At 43.0% G+C, this 17987-nt stretch overlaps 1 protein-coding gene across 1 annotated transcript in view; it reads left to right on the top strand.

Moving 5' to 3' along the window:
- Positions 1-611: 611 nt before the first annotated feature.
- LOC104489260 (TRAF3-interacting protein 1-like) overlaps positions 612-17987 on the top strand; it is a gene marked incomplete at both ends in the record, with an annotated part of 42924 nt that continues 25548 nt past the window's right edge. Inside the window, 6 exons of the mRNA XM_010131402.1 lie at positions 612-680; positions 4976-5137; positions 7376-7510; positions 7674-8138; positions 9718-9795; positions 17303-17378. Coding sequence (XP_010129704.1) covers positions 612-680; positions 4976-5137; positions 7376-7510; positions 7674-8138; positions 9718-9795; positions 17303-17378 — 985 coding nt within the window. The remainder of the gene's footprint in view (positions 681-4975; positions 5138-7375; positions 7511-7673; positions 8139-9717; positions 9796-17302; positions 17379-17987) is intronic.

Genomic DNA, 17987 nt, shown 5'->3' with positions numbered 1-17987 from the left:
CCGCGGTTCTAGGGCAGTGAGTAGATCACGGGGTTTTAGGGTGGTTGTAGTGGGTAAAGCCCTTCCCAAATCTTCGTCCGCCAAGCCAAGCCATGATGATGATGAGTGGTTAAGACCAGACTACTAGTGGTCTGGCTCTTTTCTGCAGCCTGCTGTGCTTTTGATCTTTTGTGAAACCTGCCAGTAGGTTGGTTTTCCACCTCCCATTTAAAAAAGCTGGTTTGGTTTTATTTTTTTTTTTACATTCAGTGGTGGGCTGCTTTTGTGTACAGTCACATGTGAAGAAATCCAGCAGGGAGTAAACACAGAGCTGCGTGTAGAATGTGTATGCTGGTGTTTAAGCTGTGAACCTCCTGGACTCACCAACCAGCAAGGTTAAAGATGGTATTAAATAGGAAGGGAGGCCTGAGCCATAAGCAAGGATTAAGCCTCGTTGTTCCAGAGTGTGTTCAGAGACACAGCAAACCTCCGAACCTGCTCTAGAAATCGTTCTAAATGAGGTATCATCTCTGAAGGCAAATAAGGCCGACATATGTTCTGTTGCCACACAAGCTCTACCAAGCAGAGGTCTTCGAGTGTTCTTAACTTACTCCTTTTCTTCTGTTTTGAAGGTAATTAGAGTGACGGGTTTTATGAAAGGACTTTACACGGATTTTGAGTTGAAATCAGATAATGTTAAGGTGGGTATGAAACTGCCTTATTTATTTAGCTTTAATTTAGACTAGATCTAAGGAAGAAATTTTTAACAATGAGGGTGGTGAGACACTGGCCCAGGTTGCCCAGAGAGGTGGTAGAAGCCCCGTCCCTGGAAACATTCCAGGTCAGGTTGTTTGGGGCTCTGAGCAACCTGATCGACTTGAAGATGTCCCTGCTCACTGCAGGGGGCTTGGACTGGATGATCTTTAGAGGTCCCTTCCCATCCAAACTATTCTGTGGTTCTATGATTCATATTCTTTGAAGCTTGCTACAAGGTACTTCTGGTCTTTTCTGTGTTCAATGTCGAGGACCTGCCTTTAATTTTCTGAAGAAATTGTAAAAGCTGTTGCCTGTTGGTGCCATTAGGCAATGCATACGGTGAACACCTATTTGTGGATGTGACATAAAGAAGGTGCTGTGCGTAGAGAACTCTTTTTGTACCGATTTCACAACAGTGAGGGTTCATCTATCACCAGATCTAAGTTTCTGAAATACAGTTGCATTACAGATGAAAAGAATCATCATGTAGCAAGATTGCCTTGAAGTAGTCAGGTGCTGGTAGTAAATCACAAACACAGAATCCATGCACAGCTTTTTAGAGAGTCTTGTGGACTCTCAGTGGAACGTATGGTTTATATTTATTGCTTTATATATGTGTGTGTATATACACTTACATATACAGTAAATATTCTTGCTTAATATCCCAGGACTTGTTTAGTACTTGCGTTCCACAGTAGGTTTATTACACTCTACAAACAGCTAATGACTGAAAGAGGAGGTTAATGTCATTGCTGGAAAATGCTTTTCTTAAGTACAAGGGTGACTTCAGTCGCTGTTTGCTGCTCTTCTACTGTTTGCCTCTTTGCTGAGCTGTTGCTGGCTTCCCCATCCACTGACTTGACTGGAAATGCTTGTTGCTTATTCATGGCAAACAGTGCAGTGTTTGTGTGTTTGCAGTGTTTGGAGCTACCTCCATTGGTGATTGTTTGACATAGCAACTGAAAGTATGAGGTCTGTGAGCCTGGCTTGCCCTCCATATAGCCAATTGCATGCATGCTTTATGTACTTCTTGTCGCTAATTACTGGTCTGATACGTGGGTTTCTTTCTGTGACGCTTTTTGTTGTGTTGGGATAACTAAAATCCAGGTTATTTTTACAAGGGATTGTCGTTTTTGTTGGAGCTGTCCCTGTTAAAGCTTGTCAGTAGGTTCTGTGATGAAAAGCAGCTTAGCACGTCCTGCCTCTTCTTGGGAGAGTACCGCGTGTTTTATTTGTGGATCGAAAGAGTGAAATAATCACTAAAATGCATCCCGAAGTGCCGCATCTTTTAAATATTTATATATTTCTATGCGAGGGTGATCTGCTTTGTTCCACTCTAGGGAATGAGACTCACCTGGTGTGATGATCTGGGATCATCTGGGAAAAATTGCCAGGTGATTTTTGTCAGGTGTCTGTGCTGTGGCAGATCATAAAGTATGGAGACTGAAATTAGGAAAGCCCAAAGCTTGTGGTCCAGCCCCCGTTGCAGCTGGGGCTGGGCCCTGGACATCCCCTTACATGCTCAGCAACATCATAGAATCAGTGACTTGTTTCAGTTGGAAAGGACCTTTAAGATCATGTCCAACCATTTACCCAGCACTGCCAGGTCACCACTAAACCATGTCCCTCAGCACCACATTGACACGTCTCTTAAACCCCTCCAGGGATGAGGATTCCACCACTGCCCTAAGCAGCCTGGGCCGGGGCTTTATAACCCTTTCAGGGAAGACATTTTTCCTAGTGTCCAACCTAAATGTCCTCTGGTGCAACTTCAAGTTGTTTTCTCTCATCCTATTGCTTGTTCCTTGGGAGAAGAGACCGATTCCCACCTTGCTACAACCTCGTTTCAGGGAGTTGTAGAGAGTGAGAAGGTCTCCCCTGAGCCTCCTTTTCTCCCAGTTCCCTCAGCCACCCCTCATAGGACTTGTGCTCCAGACCCTCCATTTGTTGCCCTTCTCTGAACACACTCCAGCATCTCAATGTTCCTCTTATAGTGAGGGGCCCAAAACTGGACACAATGTTCAAGGTGCAGCCTCCTCAGTGCCCAGTTTAGAGGAATGATCTCTGCCCTGGTCCTGCTGGCCACACAGTTGTTGATGCAAGCCAGGATGCTGTTGGCCTTCTTGGCTACCTGATCATGCACACATGTGCAGCAGCTGTCTTTGTTCCTAGTTTCAACTCGCCTCTCCCACCTGCATATAGCAGTGGTGTCCTGCAGTACCCACACTTTCTTTTGTGTTGCCTTTTCTTTCTCCACTATTGGCGTAACACATTCTGCTTGAGTAGCTGGTCCCCTCCTCTTTTGTACAAGCCTGCAGGAGGCAGGCTGGAAGCATCCCATCAGCCATATCTGGTGTGCAGAGTGTGTACATGAACCTTACTGAGTTCCAGTTTGTTTCAGGGACGTATAGTCATAGCGATCAGTTAGAGAGAGAGATGTAAGGAGAGCTTAAAGCAGGAGGATTCCTTAATTGTTGGGACTTCTCTGAAACCAGTCCACCTCTTCTGCCATCTCTGGTGGCTGATATTGCTGTCTGTGTGTTTATCAAAAAGGTTCTTCTTGTTAGGTCTGGTGAAAAGTTGTTCTCTTATAGATGGAAAGATTGTATACTTCTCTTTAATGCTTTCTTCCCTGAGTTAATAGGTTGCATATGTCCTCGAAAGGATAGACCACTGTTAACAGAAGGAGGCTGCAGCATTTCCTTCCTTTCCTTTCTTATTTTTGAATGCAGGGAGCACTAGTGAGGACAAAGTACCCCTGATGTTAACAGAGACAATCTGAAAATCCCGGCTATGTGGCATTTGTTAGTTCTCATCTGTTTGGAAGAGCTGAAGACAGGGAGTACCCTCACTCTGGTGACTGTTTTCCCTGCGCATTTAACTACCTGTCATTTACAGCAGTAAATGTGGTTGCAGCAGAACCCAGTTCTTGTTTGTGGAGAGTGGCTCTGGGACTTGAGGTACCAGCTCCGGTGCTACAAGACAGCCCGTAAAGAGCTTTGGCCCTGCTCAGCCAAGGAAACACTCGCTTCTGTTGCTTTCTGCAGCATTGCTACATCTGGCAAATCTGATCCAGGTCCTTCTGGAACTGTGCACCTGAGGATTTTGCAATGCAAAGTCAGGTGTTTTAACAGAGGAATTGCAACTGCTCCTCTTCTGCATGAACTGAAATGGTGGTGTCCTGCTCTTCACTTAGCGGTTTGAAGGTTGTATTCTTTCGAACGGCTGCCTGTGAAAGCGCACACACGGAATTCTTCTCACACGTTTTACTTTTTAACACGCTAGTAAAATATTTTCTTTATCTTCACTTATGACTGTAAAGGGTGAGTGAGTAGATGTCTGTGCTGGGCCTGGTAAATATTCCTTGAATTTTATTATGTTTTATTAATAAAACCCTCCCACCCCCCACCTGAGTATTCTGCAGCTGCAGAGACTTCACACCATGGTTTCAATCTCTAGGCCAGGGACCTTCCGATAAAATTTTACTTGGTGCTGGTTTATTTATTTTATCTTTAATTTTCATCTTACTATTTTTGTGTAATCCCCGAAAGCCATCACCTCTACTGAAGGGCACTTGGGGCAAGTTGTTTGTAAAGTATAATTGTAAAACTAAACACATCTGGTAATTGAGATAAAAAGACATGCCTGTATCTCTTTCCTACCATCTTTCGTGTGTTTTCTTTACTCCCTGTTAAGTCTGGTTCGTGAAATATGTCTAGAAGCACATCAGGTCCTCAATGTAGATTCACATTAGTCCTGTAACTCTGGGAGTTCTGAGTTGGAAAATATTCAAGGCAAGAACTGTCCTTCTAAGCAATACCTGCTGTTGCAATCTCGCTGTAACCCTTTAGTGATTCTTTTGGTAAAACTTGCAATCATTTCTTAAACAAAACTTAATCTTTCACATGTAATGCTGGAAAATAGAGTGCCGAGGGTCTTACAGCCATCTTAAAATGCACTGGAGCTAAATGATAAACATCTTAAAAAGACAAAGTTATACTTTCACTTGGGTCATTCCAGGTCAATGTTAATGCAGTATCAAAGCTGTAATTTCTTAGTCAGAAACAAATTAACTCTAAATCAGGGGCAGCCCTTTTCCTGACCTCACAAACCATGTGCTGCTCGTGTTGTATGGATGCTTTCTGCAACTATTCCTCCCATCAGAGTTTTTCTAGGTTTTAAATGGTGTGTGGAATTATTTGGGAGTCTCAGTATTGTTTCTGAATTGCTCTTTTACCAGGATAAAGATGCCAAAATCAGCTTCCTTCAGAAAGCAATTGATGCCGTTGTAATGGTGACGGGAGAGCCGCTGTCAGTAAAACCAGTGCATGTTGTGGCTGGACACGAACCTGAAAAAACCAATGAATTTCTTCAAGCAATTGGGAAGTGTTGCTTGAATAAGGTATATCATCACTTATGTATTTTATACACACAGATGTATTATCAGAGCTTATTTTCAATTAACTTTATTGACACTCATCTGCTATTCTTAATTGCACAAGGTAAGTGTGGGATCACCACTTAATAACAAGAGAGAGCTATAATCACAGAACCACATATTCGTTTTGGTAGGAAAGGTCTTTAACCTCATTGAGTCCAACTGTTCACCCAGCGCTGCCAGGTCACCACTAAACCATGTCCCTCAGCACCACATTGACACGTCTTTTAAATCCTTCCAGGGATGGGAATTCCACTGCTGCCCTGGGCAGCCTGGGCCAGGCCTTGACAGCCCTTTCAGAGAAGACATTTTTCCTAGTGTCCAACCTAAATGTCCCCTGGTGCAACTTGAGATTGTTTCCTCTCATCCTGTCGCTTGTTCCTTAGGAGAAGAGACCAACCCCCACCTCATTCCAGCCTCCTTTTAACTAGTTGTCAAGATCAAGAAGGTCTCCCCTGAGCCTCCTTTTCTCCACGCTAAACACCCCCAGTTCCCTCAGCTGCTCCTCGTTGAACTTGTGCTCCAGACAAGTTCACCAGCTTCATTGCCCTTCTCTGGACACGCTCCAGCACCTCAATGTCCTTCTTGGAGTGAGAGGCCCAGAACTGGACAGCCTCCTCAGTGCTGATGATCAGTGCTGACGGGGGATGATCCGTGCCCTGCTCCTGCTGGCCACGCTGTTGTTGATACAAGCCAGGATGCTCTTGGTCTTCTTGGCTGCCTGGGCACCCTCACCTTTAGCAGAGTTTAAGGCAAGTCCCAACACAAATAAGTTCTTGATATTTCAGCACTTTTAATATATTCTGGTTTTTGTTTTTCACCTTATTCACTGTTTATTTAATAACGTTTATTTATGAAGTTTCAGAACTTTAAAAACTTTTGGATGCAGGCACATTGATTATATGACCAGACATTGCCACCTTTATCTCCTTTAAAATATGAGTCAAATCTCTAATTTTGTATTGAAAGTAATTTTTCCTATGTGCTGCTATTTTGTGTGTGTTTGTTTTGTTTTTAACTTTTTTGAATACGGAAATGCATCAAAGGAGAAATTTGATAACCTGTTAAAATAACTGCAGGGGCAGGCAAGTCTTCAAATATCCTGCATTCTTAAAATAATTGTTTCATTAAAAATAATGGGAATTCTTCGCTTATTGGTATTACAGAGATTTTTGAACAAAGATATTATTTAAAACCCTTGTGAGTAAATTGTGTGCATTTAACTGTGAGATACTATAGTGTTTACAGGCTGTCTGCAAGTCTAGTTTGGATTATCTTTGTGTGATCATGTACTTTTATTGACTTTTATCGGGCTCAGTGTGCATTGTGGAAAAGGTTTTCTCTGGTCTCTAGCTTGATACTTTTAATTCTGGGCTAAGCACGCTGCATGGAGTTCAGTAGTTCAGCAAGTGTTGTAAATGTGCAGAGGCTTGTGTCCGCATGTGGAAACCACAAAAATTCATAGTTTGGCATTTACAAACCAGCAGAGAATGGAGAGTCGCCCCCCAGGATTATGAATTTTAGTGATCTAAAAGCTGTTCCTGTTTCAGGAAGGAGAATTCCCTGGCAATGTGATGATATTTTTTTTGTTGTTAATTAATCAAACTCCTTGCCACTTGAACATGACAACACTTCGTTAACTTGCTGCCTAAATGATCTAATTAATATTTGCTTGTCATCTTAGCAAATTAACAAGTTGCAGAAGCTTTTGAAACAGTGTAACTGCAGCTTATTGAAAGTCATTCATAGGGTAGTTCTAGTCTTTAGAGACTTGCTGATTGAGCAAGTATGAGGTGAAAGTGGAGTGGCCTGGGAGTGGATGCAAATGCCACAGAAGGTGATTTTAAGAGCGTTTAACCGATCTAGCAGTCATAGTGTAAGGATTTGGCAGTCCTTTACCTCTTAGCATTCTGAAAAATACTGCAATGTTGCAATGAGAATTGCTCTTGTGCTATAATACATAAAATCACCATGTAGTTCTATAGCTCTGATATGTATCATCAGATCAGTACAAGAATTAAGGCGAGGTGTTGACTTAAAAGAACTTTTTGGCTGCTGCAAAAGGATGTTTCCAAAAGAGCAGAAATATAAGCTTTAGTTAAAAAAAAAAAACAAAACCCAAACGCCAGTCATGTTGATGAGAGAGGAGATATTTAATAAAATAATTCAGTTGTTTCACTGATGTTTTTCTGTTTCTTGCAGCTGTCCAGTGACGTTGCTGTAAAAAGGATCTTAGCTGGGGAAAGAGCCGATGTTAAAGGGAAGCCTCCATCTTCTAAATCTCGTGAGAAAGAAAGCCAAGAACCCAAAGCAGAAGAACAAAAAAGCCATAGAGAGGTAGGCATGTGCAGTTTCTGTGGGGTACAGGGTCAACCACTCTTTATGATTGGTTTGGTTGGGGGTTTTTTTGTTTTAGCTTGTGTTTTTGTCTGTGTAAAGTAACTGTGTGATAGAATTGCCATGTATTGTACTTAATTTTTAGTTTTTACTTACTTTTTAGGGTAGAGGAGACACGGAAATTAAAGACAGAAGCTCAAGCAGAGGCAGAAAACCCAAAGGCGATTTGAAAGAGAGCAAAGAAAGAGAGAAGGAAAGCAATAAACGGAAGGATAATGAAGACAGGCACAAAGTCCCTGAAAGAGAGACCATTAAGGAAGGAGAAAAACAAGAAAAAGAAAGAAACAGAAGCAGAACAACCAAGCAAGGAAGAGAAACAGAAAAAAACAAGGGGAAAGGAGACACAGAACGAGAAGATGATCTCGAGCATGATAAAGGACAGGAAAGAGAGAAGAAAAGTGAGGGAGGAAGAGAAAAGGACAGACTGAAGGGAAGAGACAAAGATAAGGCTAGGGACAGAGAACGGGAGAAAGACAGAGGAAAAGATCGTGAAAGGGATAGACACAGGGACAGAGAAAAAGATGGGGAGCATTTAAGAGAACGTGGAAAGGATAAAACAGAGAAAGAGGTAACTGAAATGTTATTTCAGAGAATAATTTCTCCCTCACCGTGATAGGGACTGAAAGTTTGTTCTATGACCTTGCATATTTGTATTCTTGCTCATTTGACAATGAAGTACTTTCTATAACAGCAATTACTGTCCTGAAATGGAAGCGTTTGTGAGGGTTTGGTATGACTTTGATGGGTGGACTGTTCGGTGGATAAGGAATGGTTGGATGGTCACATCCAGAGGGTAGTGGTCAATGGCTTGATGTCCAGATGGAGATTGGTGACAAGTAGTGTCCCTCAGGAGTTCATACTGGGACCAGTGTTGTTTAATATTTTCATCAATGATATAGACAGTGGGATCAAGTGCACCCTTAGCAAGTTTGCGGATGACACCAAGCTGAGTGGTGTGGGGACACGCCTGAGGGGCAGGATCCATCCAGAGGAACCTGAACAAGCTGGAGAAGTGGGCCCATGTCAACCTCATGAGGTTCAACAAGGCCAAGTGCCGGGTCCTGCACCTGGGTTGGGGCAATCTCCGGCATCAACACAGGCTGGGGGATGATGGGATTGAGAGCAGCCCTGTGGAGAAAGATTTGAGGGTGCTGGTGGATGAAAAGCTGGACGTGAGTCAGCAATGTGTGCTTGCAGCCCAGGAGACCAACTGTATCCTGGATTGCATCCCCAGTAATGTGGCCAGCAGGTCGAGGGAGGGAATCCTGCCCCTCTGCTCTGCTCTGCTCTGGGGAGACCCCCCTGCAGTGCTGGGTCCAGCTCTGGGCTCCTCAGCACAGCACAGACAGGGACCTGCTGGAGCGGGGCCAGAGGAGGCCTGCATCCGCATTAATGTGGCCAGCAGGTCGAGGGAGGGAATCCTGCCCCTCTGCTCCGCTCTGGTGAGACTGCCTCGGCAGTGCTGGGTCCAGCTCTGGGGCCCTCAGCACAGGGAAGACATGCACCCGTTTGAGCAGGTCCAGAGGAGGCCACAGGAATGATGCGAGGACTGTAACCCCTCTGCTGTGAGGACAGGCTGAGAGAGTTGGGGTTGTTCAGCCTGGAGAAGAGAAGGCTCTGGGGAGACCTTAGTGCAGCCTTCCAGTGCTTAAAAGGGCCTGTAAGAAAGATGGGGACCGTCTTTTTAATAGGGCCTGTTGTGACAGGACAAGGGGTGACAGTTTTAAACTAAAAGAGGAAGATTCAGACTAGATCTAAGGAAGATGAGGGTGGTGAGACCCTGGCCCAGGCTGCCCAGAGAGATGGTAGAAGCCCCATCCCTGGAAACATTCCAGGTTAGGTTGGACGGGTCTCTGGGCAGCCTGCTCTAGTTGAAGATGTCCCTGCTCACTGCAGGGGGTTTGGGGTGGATGACCTTTGGAGGTCATCACCCTACCAACCGAAACCATTCTGTGATTCTGTTATTTTGCTCACTTAGTCTGCTTTGTGGGAGAGTCAAGGTAAAGAGGGCAGGTGGATGGATAAGGCAGAGAGCTGCACCTTCTAATGTGCTCAGTTTCACTCTATGGTCATTTCCCCTTCCCGTTATCCAGGTAAGCAGCTTGCTGCTCAGCACGCTGAATCTAAAGCAATTAATTTCTTTTCAGTCCGCAGATTCAGAGGAAACCACGCTTAGAAAAATGCAGAGGCCAACTAAAGACAGCAAGAGCCAGCCAGATAACAAGGTTAGTAGTCAAGAAGATCTGGGAAGGTGCATATTGAAAGTGTTGCGTTTTAGAGTGGTTTGGGAGTCTGCATGGAAGGAATATAGGATTGAAAGGTCAGTAGATGACAAGTTTTAGGTCTGTAAAATAGATTAAATAGATGCTTCTCTGGTTGTTGGGTGGTTTTGGTGTGTTTGTTTTCTTTTTTAATTTCTCCAAGCTTGGAGAAGAATAAAACCACTCAGTGTATTTCATTTTCCAGATTTTATTTCTGCGTATGGATATGTTGGGTACTTAAGGAAAAATACTTATTTGTTCAGAGTTTTCTGTCTATTCCTCTGAATCTTTCCTGGAGAGCTGTTAGTAAGAAAGGCTTTTCCTTGAAAGCTGTTAATTTTTTGTGCTTTAATAGATTTTACTGTTTTGGAAAAAAAAAAATTAGTCCAGTGTGGTGTCTGGTCCCATGTTTTGCAGCTGGATGGTGGCAGTGCAGAATAGCAACTCACCGGTTGCTTCTGAACAGTAGCCGTTGCTTGTGATACCATTGTGTCCGCATCTGCTGCTTCTCAATGACTTAAGGCAGACTGGGGAGCTACGGAGCCATATGGCTAACTGTGTCAAGACTGAAACTTCAATAAATGAACATAAAGCAGCTCAGGCTACGAAAAAATAGGCAGGATCCCAAGTCTAGCAGGATTCTCTGTTGAGAGTCTGTGGGCCACTGGCATCATCGTGTCTTCCACACGAGATGACAAATTTATAGCTATTCTTTGACTGAAATCCAACCAAACTTTTTAAATTACTGGCACTTGGAGGGAGAGCTTATAAAATAGTTTTTTAGCCTGAAGCAAATATTCATGGCCAAGTTAAACTTCCTGCAAATTGGGTCTCTAATGGAAATTCTGAGCCTCATCCCAAACTATCGTAGTGCTCTTGGGCACCATAGTAATACACTGGGGCAGTGAAGTTTCATTTCCCGTCTTAAGTGCTTTTGGGAGTGATTCCAAGGCCTGTGGGTTTATTACCTTAAATCTCGATGACATGCTTTCCTCTCCTTGCTTGTGTGACGGTAGACACTGCTTAGTTTTCAGAGGATGAACACGCACGCTTTCGACCAGAGTCATGACTAACAGTCATCATCTTAAGACTCTGGAAGAGAGGAACGAAACTAAAATGCTCCAAACGAATGTTTAGAGCTCAGACAGCCGCACAAAGTGATTTAGAGGAAATTCCAGCATGAAATAATTGGACAGTGCGTTTAACAGACCAGGGTTGAGCTTCCTGTCCTCACAGTAGTTTTCCAGCAGGGTAACACCTTGATTTCCAGGGTTTTACCCTGATTTAAATTCCATTTAAGTCACGTGGCAGTGAAACAAGTGTAATTAAAAAGAAAGGAAACAACTTATGTCTTTATGCGCATATAATATCATAATAGTAACCATATTTTGTAGAATCTGCTGCATAATTAATGAATCTTCAGCATCTGTCTTTAGCTTTTTGTAAAGATAATACAAGTGAAACAGTTGAAGAGCTCCTCTCCAGCAGTGGCTGATACGTCACCCACTAAGGATTAACCTCCTCCTCTTTTCTCATTTGTTCCCGTTGCGCTCATTTACGCATTTTCCCCGGCTCCTGGTCCTGCTCTCTTCATCCTCATCCTCCCAGTCACAGCTTCTCTTTTCCAGGCCTAGTCCTTACATGGCTTCACGGTGCAGTGAGCTATTTCTCTTCCACTTGACTTTTATCTTTCTTCTTCTGTATTTGAATTAGGTCCTGTCTTCAAACATGCTGCTTGGCAACCTATGAACAGGGGAACAGTGGGGGAAAGAGCAGTGGGGAAATGAGAACTTTTATTTTATTTGAGATGTCCACGGGATTTCAGGCTGAATAGCTTTTATGCTGCAGTTACTTTAGAGAACAAATTAATTTAGATTTTTTTTTCCATATTCTACATGTACAGCAAACCTAGCACTTAAAGTTTAGTTCCTGGCTTTGCTCATATGAGTCTTAGTAAGATTCTATCTCTATTCATGCAACTCTTAATTTTCCTTGCTGGTAATTGTCAAAGGCCAATTTTAAAATACTACTAAATTTTTGACGGGTTGACTTTTTTTAATTTTTAATGTATTTTTCTGGTACTGAAGAAACTTTGTATGTTACCCAGCACGTAATAGTCATCGCATGGCTATCTATAATTTTCTGGAACTAAAAGAAAGCAAATATAAGTAGGAATTAAGAAGAGACATTTGGCTAACACATGGAGACTTGCTGCTTCAAGCCTGGCTGTTACATTCCACACTGTTTGTGCTCAGAGTGAGTCAAGATGCATTCCGTTAGCTCTCAGCCTGTCTCGGGTAAAAGTCTTCTTTAAAATGGACACTTCATAGCATGACTTGTTGACCTTTAAATAATAAAGAGAGCTCTCTCTGTTGACAAAAGGTTATTCAGGTTGTAGAACTTCTGAGCGTTGATATGAAAGTAGCTGCAGAACAGGTATGTCATTTACCCCTGAGGCCAAACACGTTGGAAGACTCTTCTAGTTTTTAGACAGCTGCCGAAACTCTTGGCTACAGCTTTTTGTAATATCCTGTCACTTTTGGCTACTTCTATAATGACTTTTATATTTGCCCTACAAACTCTATTGCTCTGGAACTAGTCATTTGAATCAGCCTCTAAGTCATATCTAACAAACTTCATTTCTGTTGGAACTCATCTTGACTGTATAATGAAACAACTACTGCATGACAAAAAGACCTAGCTGCCCTAGAAGCAACAGAGAGAATTGTTCCATGGCAATCTGGTGGACATGGCTCAACTGCTCCCATGGATGATCCTCTCTTTTTGCTGTTGGTTATTCATAACTGGCTCATGTAATAGAAATCCATCATTAAAACTTAGGATTTTAAAAGGTTTTAAAGAGTTTTAATTAGCAGATGTGAACACCAATAGAATGCCATCTCACAAGCCTTCGTTTGAGGAAAAGAGAATTGATGAATATGTTTCCTAATAAGTTTTATCTCCACAGTGGTGAGACTGACATTAGCAAAAGTAGAGATCTCTCCTCATTGCTGTTGCACACTAACAAATTCTACCTGTTAATACCGATAGCTGGTTTAGGGAAAAATGCAGGAAATACAGACAGTTTGTCCTTCTCCCTTGCTTGGGTGAAGGACAAAGCAGCAGATTGAACACGTTACAGCAGGGAGCTGTACCCTCTCCAAATAGAAACTTAATTACTCCAGACTGGGCAGTGTGCATCCATCCATCCAGCATTCCATTTTAATATGTTTTTTCCAGGATGGTGTGAGATGAAGTGTCAGATCTCTTTTTAATGGCTCCAGTGACCACTTTTCAAAATCTTGGAGCCTCTGCATTTGTCAGAAGAAGAATGACCTATTTCATCTCCCTTTGGGAAGACTAAAATCATAAATATTGTGGGATTTATGTTTTTGTGTGCTACCATAGCAATTAACTTCTAGCTTTTACTTCACACTTGTCACCAGTGTGTGCATGTGGCTCTACAGAAATGTTAAGGGGTGTTTGTAGTTGCTACCTGACATAAATCAATAGCTGAACCCCCTCCTCCAGAAGCCTCAGCACCTATTCTCAACTCCTTCCCCATCTGTGCTAATAATGACATCACCCAAAGAGCTGCTGCTGAAGTTTGAGTGTACCAGATGTGGCCTGCGGGCCTGGCGATCCAGACTCTGAGGGTATGTGAGCTTTATTTTTGCTCCTTGCATAATGCAAAAGATGGTAGTGATTAAGGTGAATTACGATTAAGGTTAACCACTTGAATATTAGCTATGCATTTTATAGAATGCCAGAGTGGTGGGGGTTGGAAGGGACCTCAGGAGATCATCCAGTTAAACCCTCTGCTAGAGCAGGTTCACCCAGAGCAGGGTGTCCGGGATATGGTGTCTGGGCAGGTTTGGAACCTCTCCAGAGAAGGAGACTCCACAACCTCTCTGGGCAGCCTATGCCAGGGTTCCGTCACTCTCACAGGAAAGTTTTTCCCCTTGTTCAGATGGAAATTTCTGTGTTCCAGTTTGTGCCTGTTGACCCTTGTCCTGTGGCTGGGCACCACTGGGAAGAGCCCGGCCCCATGCTCTTGACTCCTACCCTTGCAATATCAATAAGCATTGATCAGAGCCCCTCTCAGCCTTCTCTTCTCCAGGCTAAACAGCCCCAGGAATCTCAGCCTTTCCTTGGCACAAAATGTTCCAGTCCCCTGAACACCTTCCTAGCCCTCCACTGGATCTCTTCAGTAGTTCCTTGTCTTTCTTGAACTACAGATGTGGCCTCACAAGGGCAGAGTAGAGGGGCAGGGAGAACCTCCCTCGATCTGCTGGTCACGCTCTTCTTAATGCGCTCCAGGAGATCATTTGCCTTCATGACACCAAGAGCACATTGCTGAGTCACAGGCAACTTGTCCACCAGCACTCCCAGCTCCTTCTCCATGGAGCTGCTTTCCAGCAGGTCAACCCCTGACCTGTACTAGTGCAGGGGGTTATTCCTCCCTAGGGCCAGGATCCTACACTTGCCCTGTTGAACTTCATTCAGTTCCTCTCTGTCTGGGTCTCGCTGAATGGCAGCACAGCCTGACGGTGTGTCAGCCACTCCTCCCAGTCCCATTTTGGAGTTCTATTTTTCTTTATAACATGCCAGTATTTCCTAAAGGGAAACAAAAATATTGGTAGCTCTAGTTGTGCATCCAATAATTGTAATAATCTGTGTAAGTCAAAACTGATTTGCATTGAAGCAGGATCATGTACTGCCCATTCATCTAGATTTTTGTGAGGTGGAGGATGGAGGGCTTTCTTTTGGTCGATTGAATCCTGAAATTTTGAGTGTGCGTGTCATAGTACAATCATGGTGGTGAAGGAGATGTGTTTTCTAAAGGACCTAAACCCACTGATGAAGTTGACACTCGTGTAGACTGTTCACTGTCCTGTAAAACACCTCCAAATAGATCTAAGGTCTGGAGTACAAGAGTAGAGCAGCTGAAGGATCTAGGGGTGTTTAGCCTGGAGAAAAGGAGGCTCAGGGGAGACCTACTTGCTCTCTGAAAGGAGGCTGGACCAAGGTGGGGGTTGGTCTCTTCTCCTAAGGAACAAGCGACAGGACGGGAGGAAAAAATCTTAAGTTGCACCAGGGGACATTTTGGTTGGACACTAGGAAAAATGTCTTCCCTGAAAGGATTGTCAAGGCCTGGCCCAGGCTACCCAGGGCAGCAGTGGTGGAGTCCCCATCCCTGGAAGGATTTAAAAGACCTGTCAATGTGGTGCTGAGGGACATGGTTCAGTGGTGACCTGGGGGTTAACAGTTGGCCTTGATCTTAAAGGTCTTTTCCAACCAAAACAATTCTGTGATTTCGTGAAGTAGTTTGACTTCTCAGGTTATCACACTTTGCATACTGTGATTGTCTGTTGTTAATAAGCATTTGCCCTTTTTCAAGAACTTTTGAGCTCGTGGTACATTACAGTATATAATAAAGCAACATTTGCTGTCAACACAAACTTATCACCATGTTCCTAACATGTCAACTTTATTCCCTTCCTTCATGTAGCTGTTCTTCAGGGCTGGTGGGTACACTGTTGTGAGATCATAGAGGTGGGTTGCTTACCTGAATTAGTTTGAGTAAAAATACCAACCAGTATCCTGTTCTTCAAAACATCTTATAGCGTTATTTTCCGTTACGACATATTTGGTCCATTTTTCAATATACAAAATTTAATGAAAATGAATATTTTACATTATGTAATCTGACAATTTTGTCATACGGGTTATTGGAACATAGAATGTTAATATTTGCATAGAAATGAAAGAATTTGTAATTCTCTTTTGTGTTACTGACGTAGTCATTATCAGCAGGGTTGACAGGAAATCTTGGATGCAAACTGCACAGACTGTTAATTTACACAAACTGCCAGAAGTCAGTTAAGGGGAAATCCTGTGAGGTGCTAAACGTATTTCAGGATTGGGAACAAGATGCAGAGACATATTATAAGGGGAGAGAGGATGGAAATGTAAAATCATAGAATCAGAGTGGTTTGAGTTGGTAAGGACTTCTAAAGGTCATCTAGTCTGACTCCCATGCACTGAGCAGGGACATCTCCAACTAGAACACGTTGCTCAGAGCCCCAAACAACCTGACCTGGAATGTTTCCAGGGATGGGGCTTCTACCATCTCTCTGGGAAACCTGGGCCAGTGTCTCACCACCCTCAGTGTAGAAAATTTATTCCTTGTAAAAAATGTCTTTCTTATTACTACTGCTACTAATTCCTTAATGATCCCATACCCAGGAGTTTTGCTGGGCTGGCACCCCAACCTTTACCCCTTGCACCTTCTCTAGAGGCGTTTGGGCTCCAGCTGTTCTTCAGGTAGAGCAAGTGGTAAACCTGTAGCATACTCTACCTGTAGTAGTGACAGCTCTTGTGGACTTGCCCCTCTGCCTGCTCTTGCCAGGATGTCATTTTGAGCTTTTTTTGTAAAGTAAGTGCTGTAGCTTCAGCTTCTCCAGTGCTACGCTCAGTTACTTCATCACACACAGGCAACATCTCAGTCTGAGTAGTCCTGTTTCCTGGGATCTCGTCTCACAAGAGGCTGCTGCTTCTGCACATCTTTTTCCCAAGATCCAGCCGAGTGGAGCTGCTGATTTAACTTGCTCCTTTCCAAGGACATATGACTACTGAGATGTGTAATGTGCAGGAACTGTTGTCAGTCAGGTCTTCTTGACTTTAGGCAGTGCAAGAAACATCCAGAGCCAACAAAATAATTCTTGGGTGCACTTGCTTGCTTTAATTTCCTGGCTTGTCTGAATCGCTTTAGGACTAAGGTCAGAGTTCTCAGAAGTGTCCTGAATGTCCCTCCAGTTTGATCTTTCCCACTTTTGAACTCTTACCCTCCTTCCTGTACCAGCTGCACCTTCGGATGATCCATTGCTTGTCTGCCAGGCTTTCTGGCAGGACCCAGTTCTTAGTTTGTTCAGGGTCTTTGTCCAGGGACGTTGCCGTTTGAGTGAAAGACTCTGCAAATCTAGTGGAACAGTTTTTCAGTCTTGGCTTCTATTTTGGATTGAAATTTATATTTCCCAGAATATTAAAGAGGAACCGTGTAGCTGAAACATATACCTGATGGGAAGCATCTTACCCCTTTCAGTTGCTCACTGGTAGCTGAGCGTTTTGTCCCAACACCAACACTGGCATCAGAGATGCTCTACAGGTTTCACTTAGTGATACTCTTAGTTCAGATGTGGAAGTTGTCTTTACCATAATGAAATCTAATCGTAAGGATTCATTTAAAAGAAAATGGGTAGCACGTATCCCAGAAAAATACCTGCAGGCTCTGTGGAAAAGAGACTTGACATAAGCTTACATACGTGGGTCAGTTTTGTAAGTGAATATTTTTATGTATAATACATATAGATAAAAAAACAACACATGTAAGTAAATTTATATATAAATATGTAATTTAAAAATACGCAATTATATAAATTTGTGTGGTTTTTTGTTTTTTTTTTTTAAGAGTGAAAGTCCTGCAGGATTATCAAGACAGCCTTCAACAAAAGGATCAAGGCAACGTGCCAGACCCAGAGGAGAAGGTAAATAGAGGGAGGATATTATTTCTATTAAATATGCTGGAGGGTTATTGAATAGGAATAGCATAAATACTGAAATATCCGTGTTTATTATTTTTCAAAGTTTGCTTTATGCTCCCAGCCTGCATTTATGAATCCAACAGGCAATTTTTTTGCGTGGCCTTGATACATAGAAGATGGTGCTCAGTTCGGTTTGCTTGTGTTCTTCCTGCGCAGCTGCAGATAAGAATTCAGCCTGCTTGTGGTATTTATGGTGTTCTCTCTGAATAGGCTATTTTAGTCGCTCTACAACTATTTCTACTAGTTTCACAAGGACTGTTTCTTTGCTTCATAATTGAGCAAGTTTAGACAAATATTCCTTGCAGAACTTCGGCTTTTTTTCTTCTTTTTCTGTGACCAAGGCTTAGTTGACAGTATATCTGAGTTGATACAATTATTGCATGTTACCTTTACATAAAGCCCCCTGTAAAGGAATTGTTAAATGTTTACAGCAGAGCAATATTTAGGAAGACTTAAGATATGTTGTTTAAGGTTGTTTTAGTAAGATGAAAGACATTTGTGAGCCCTGTAGGGCTAAACCCCTGAATATGTAACTCCAGCCTTACTATTATT

The sequence above is a fragment of the Buceros rhinoceros genome, unplaced genomic scaffold (assembly GCF_000710305.1).
Source record: "Buceros rhinoceros silvestris isolate BGI_N320 unplaced genomic scaffold, ASM71030v1 scaffold3412, whole genome shotgun sequence".
In the NCBI taxonomy this organism is placed as follows: domain Eukaryota; kingdom Metazoa; phylum Chordata; class Aves; order Bucerotiformes; family Bucerotidae; genus Buceros; species Buceros rhinoceros.
The sequence above is the reverse complement of the archived record's forward strand: the minus strand, read 5'-3'. Positions and strand labels throughout refer to the sequence as shown.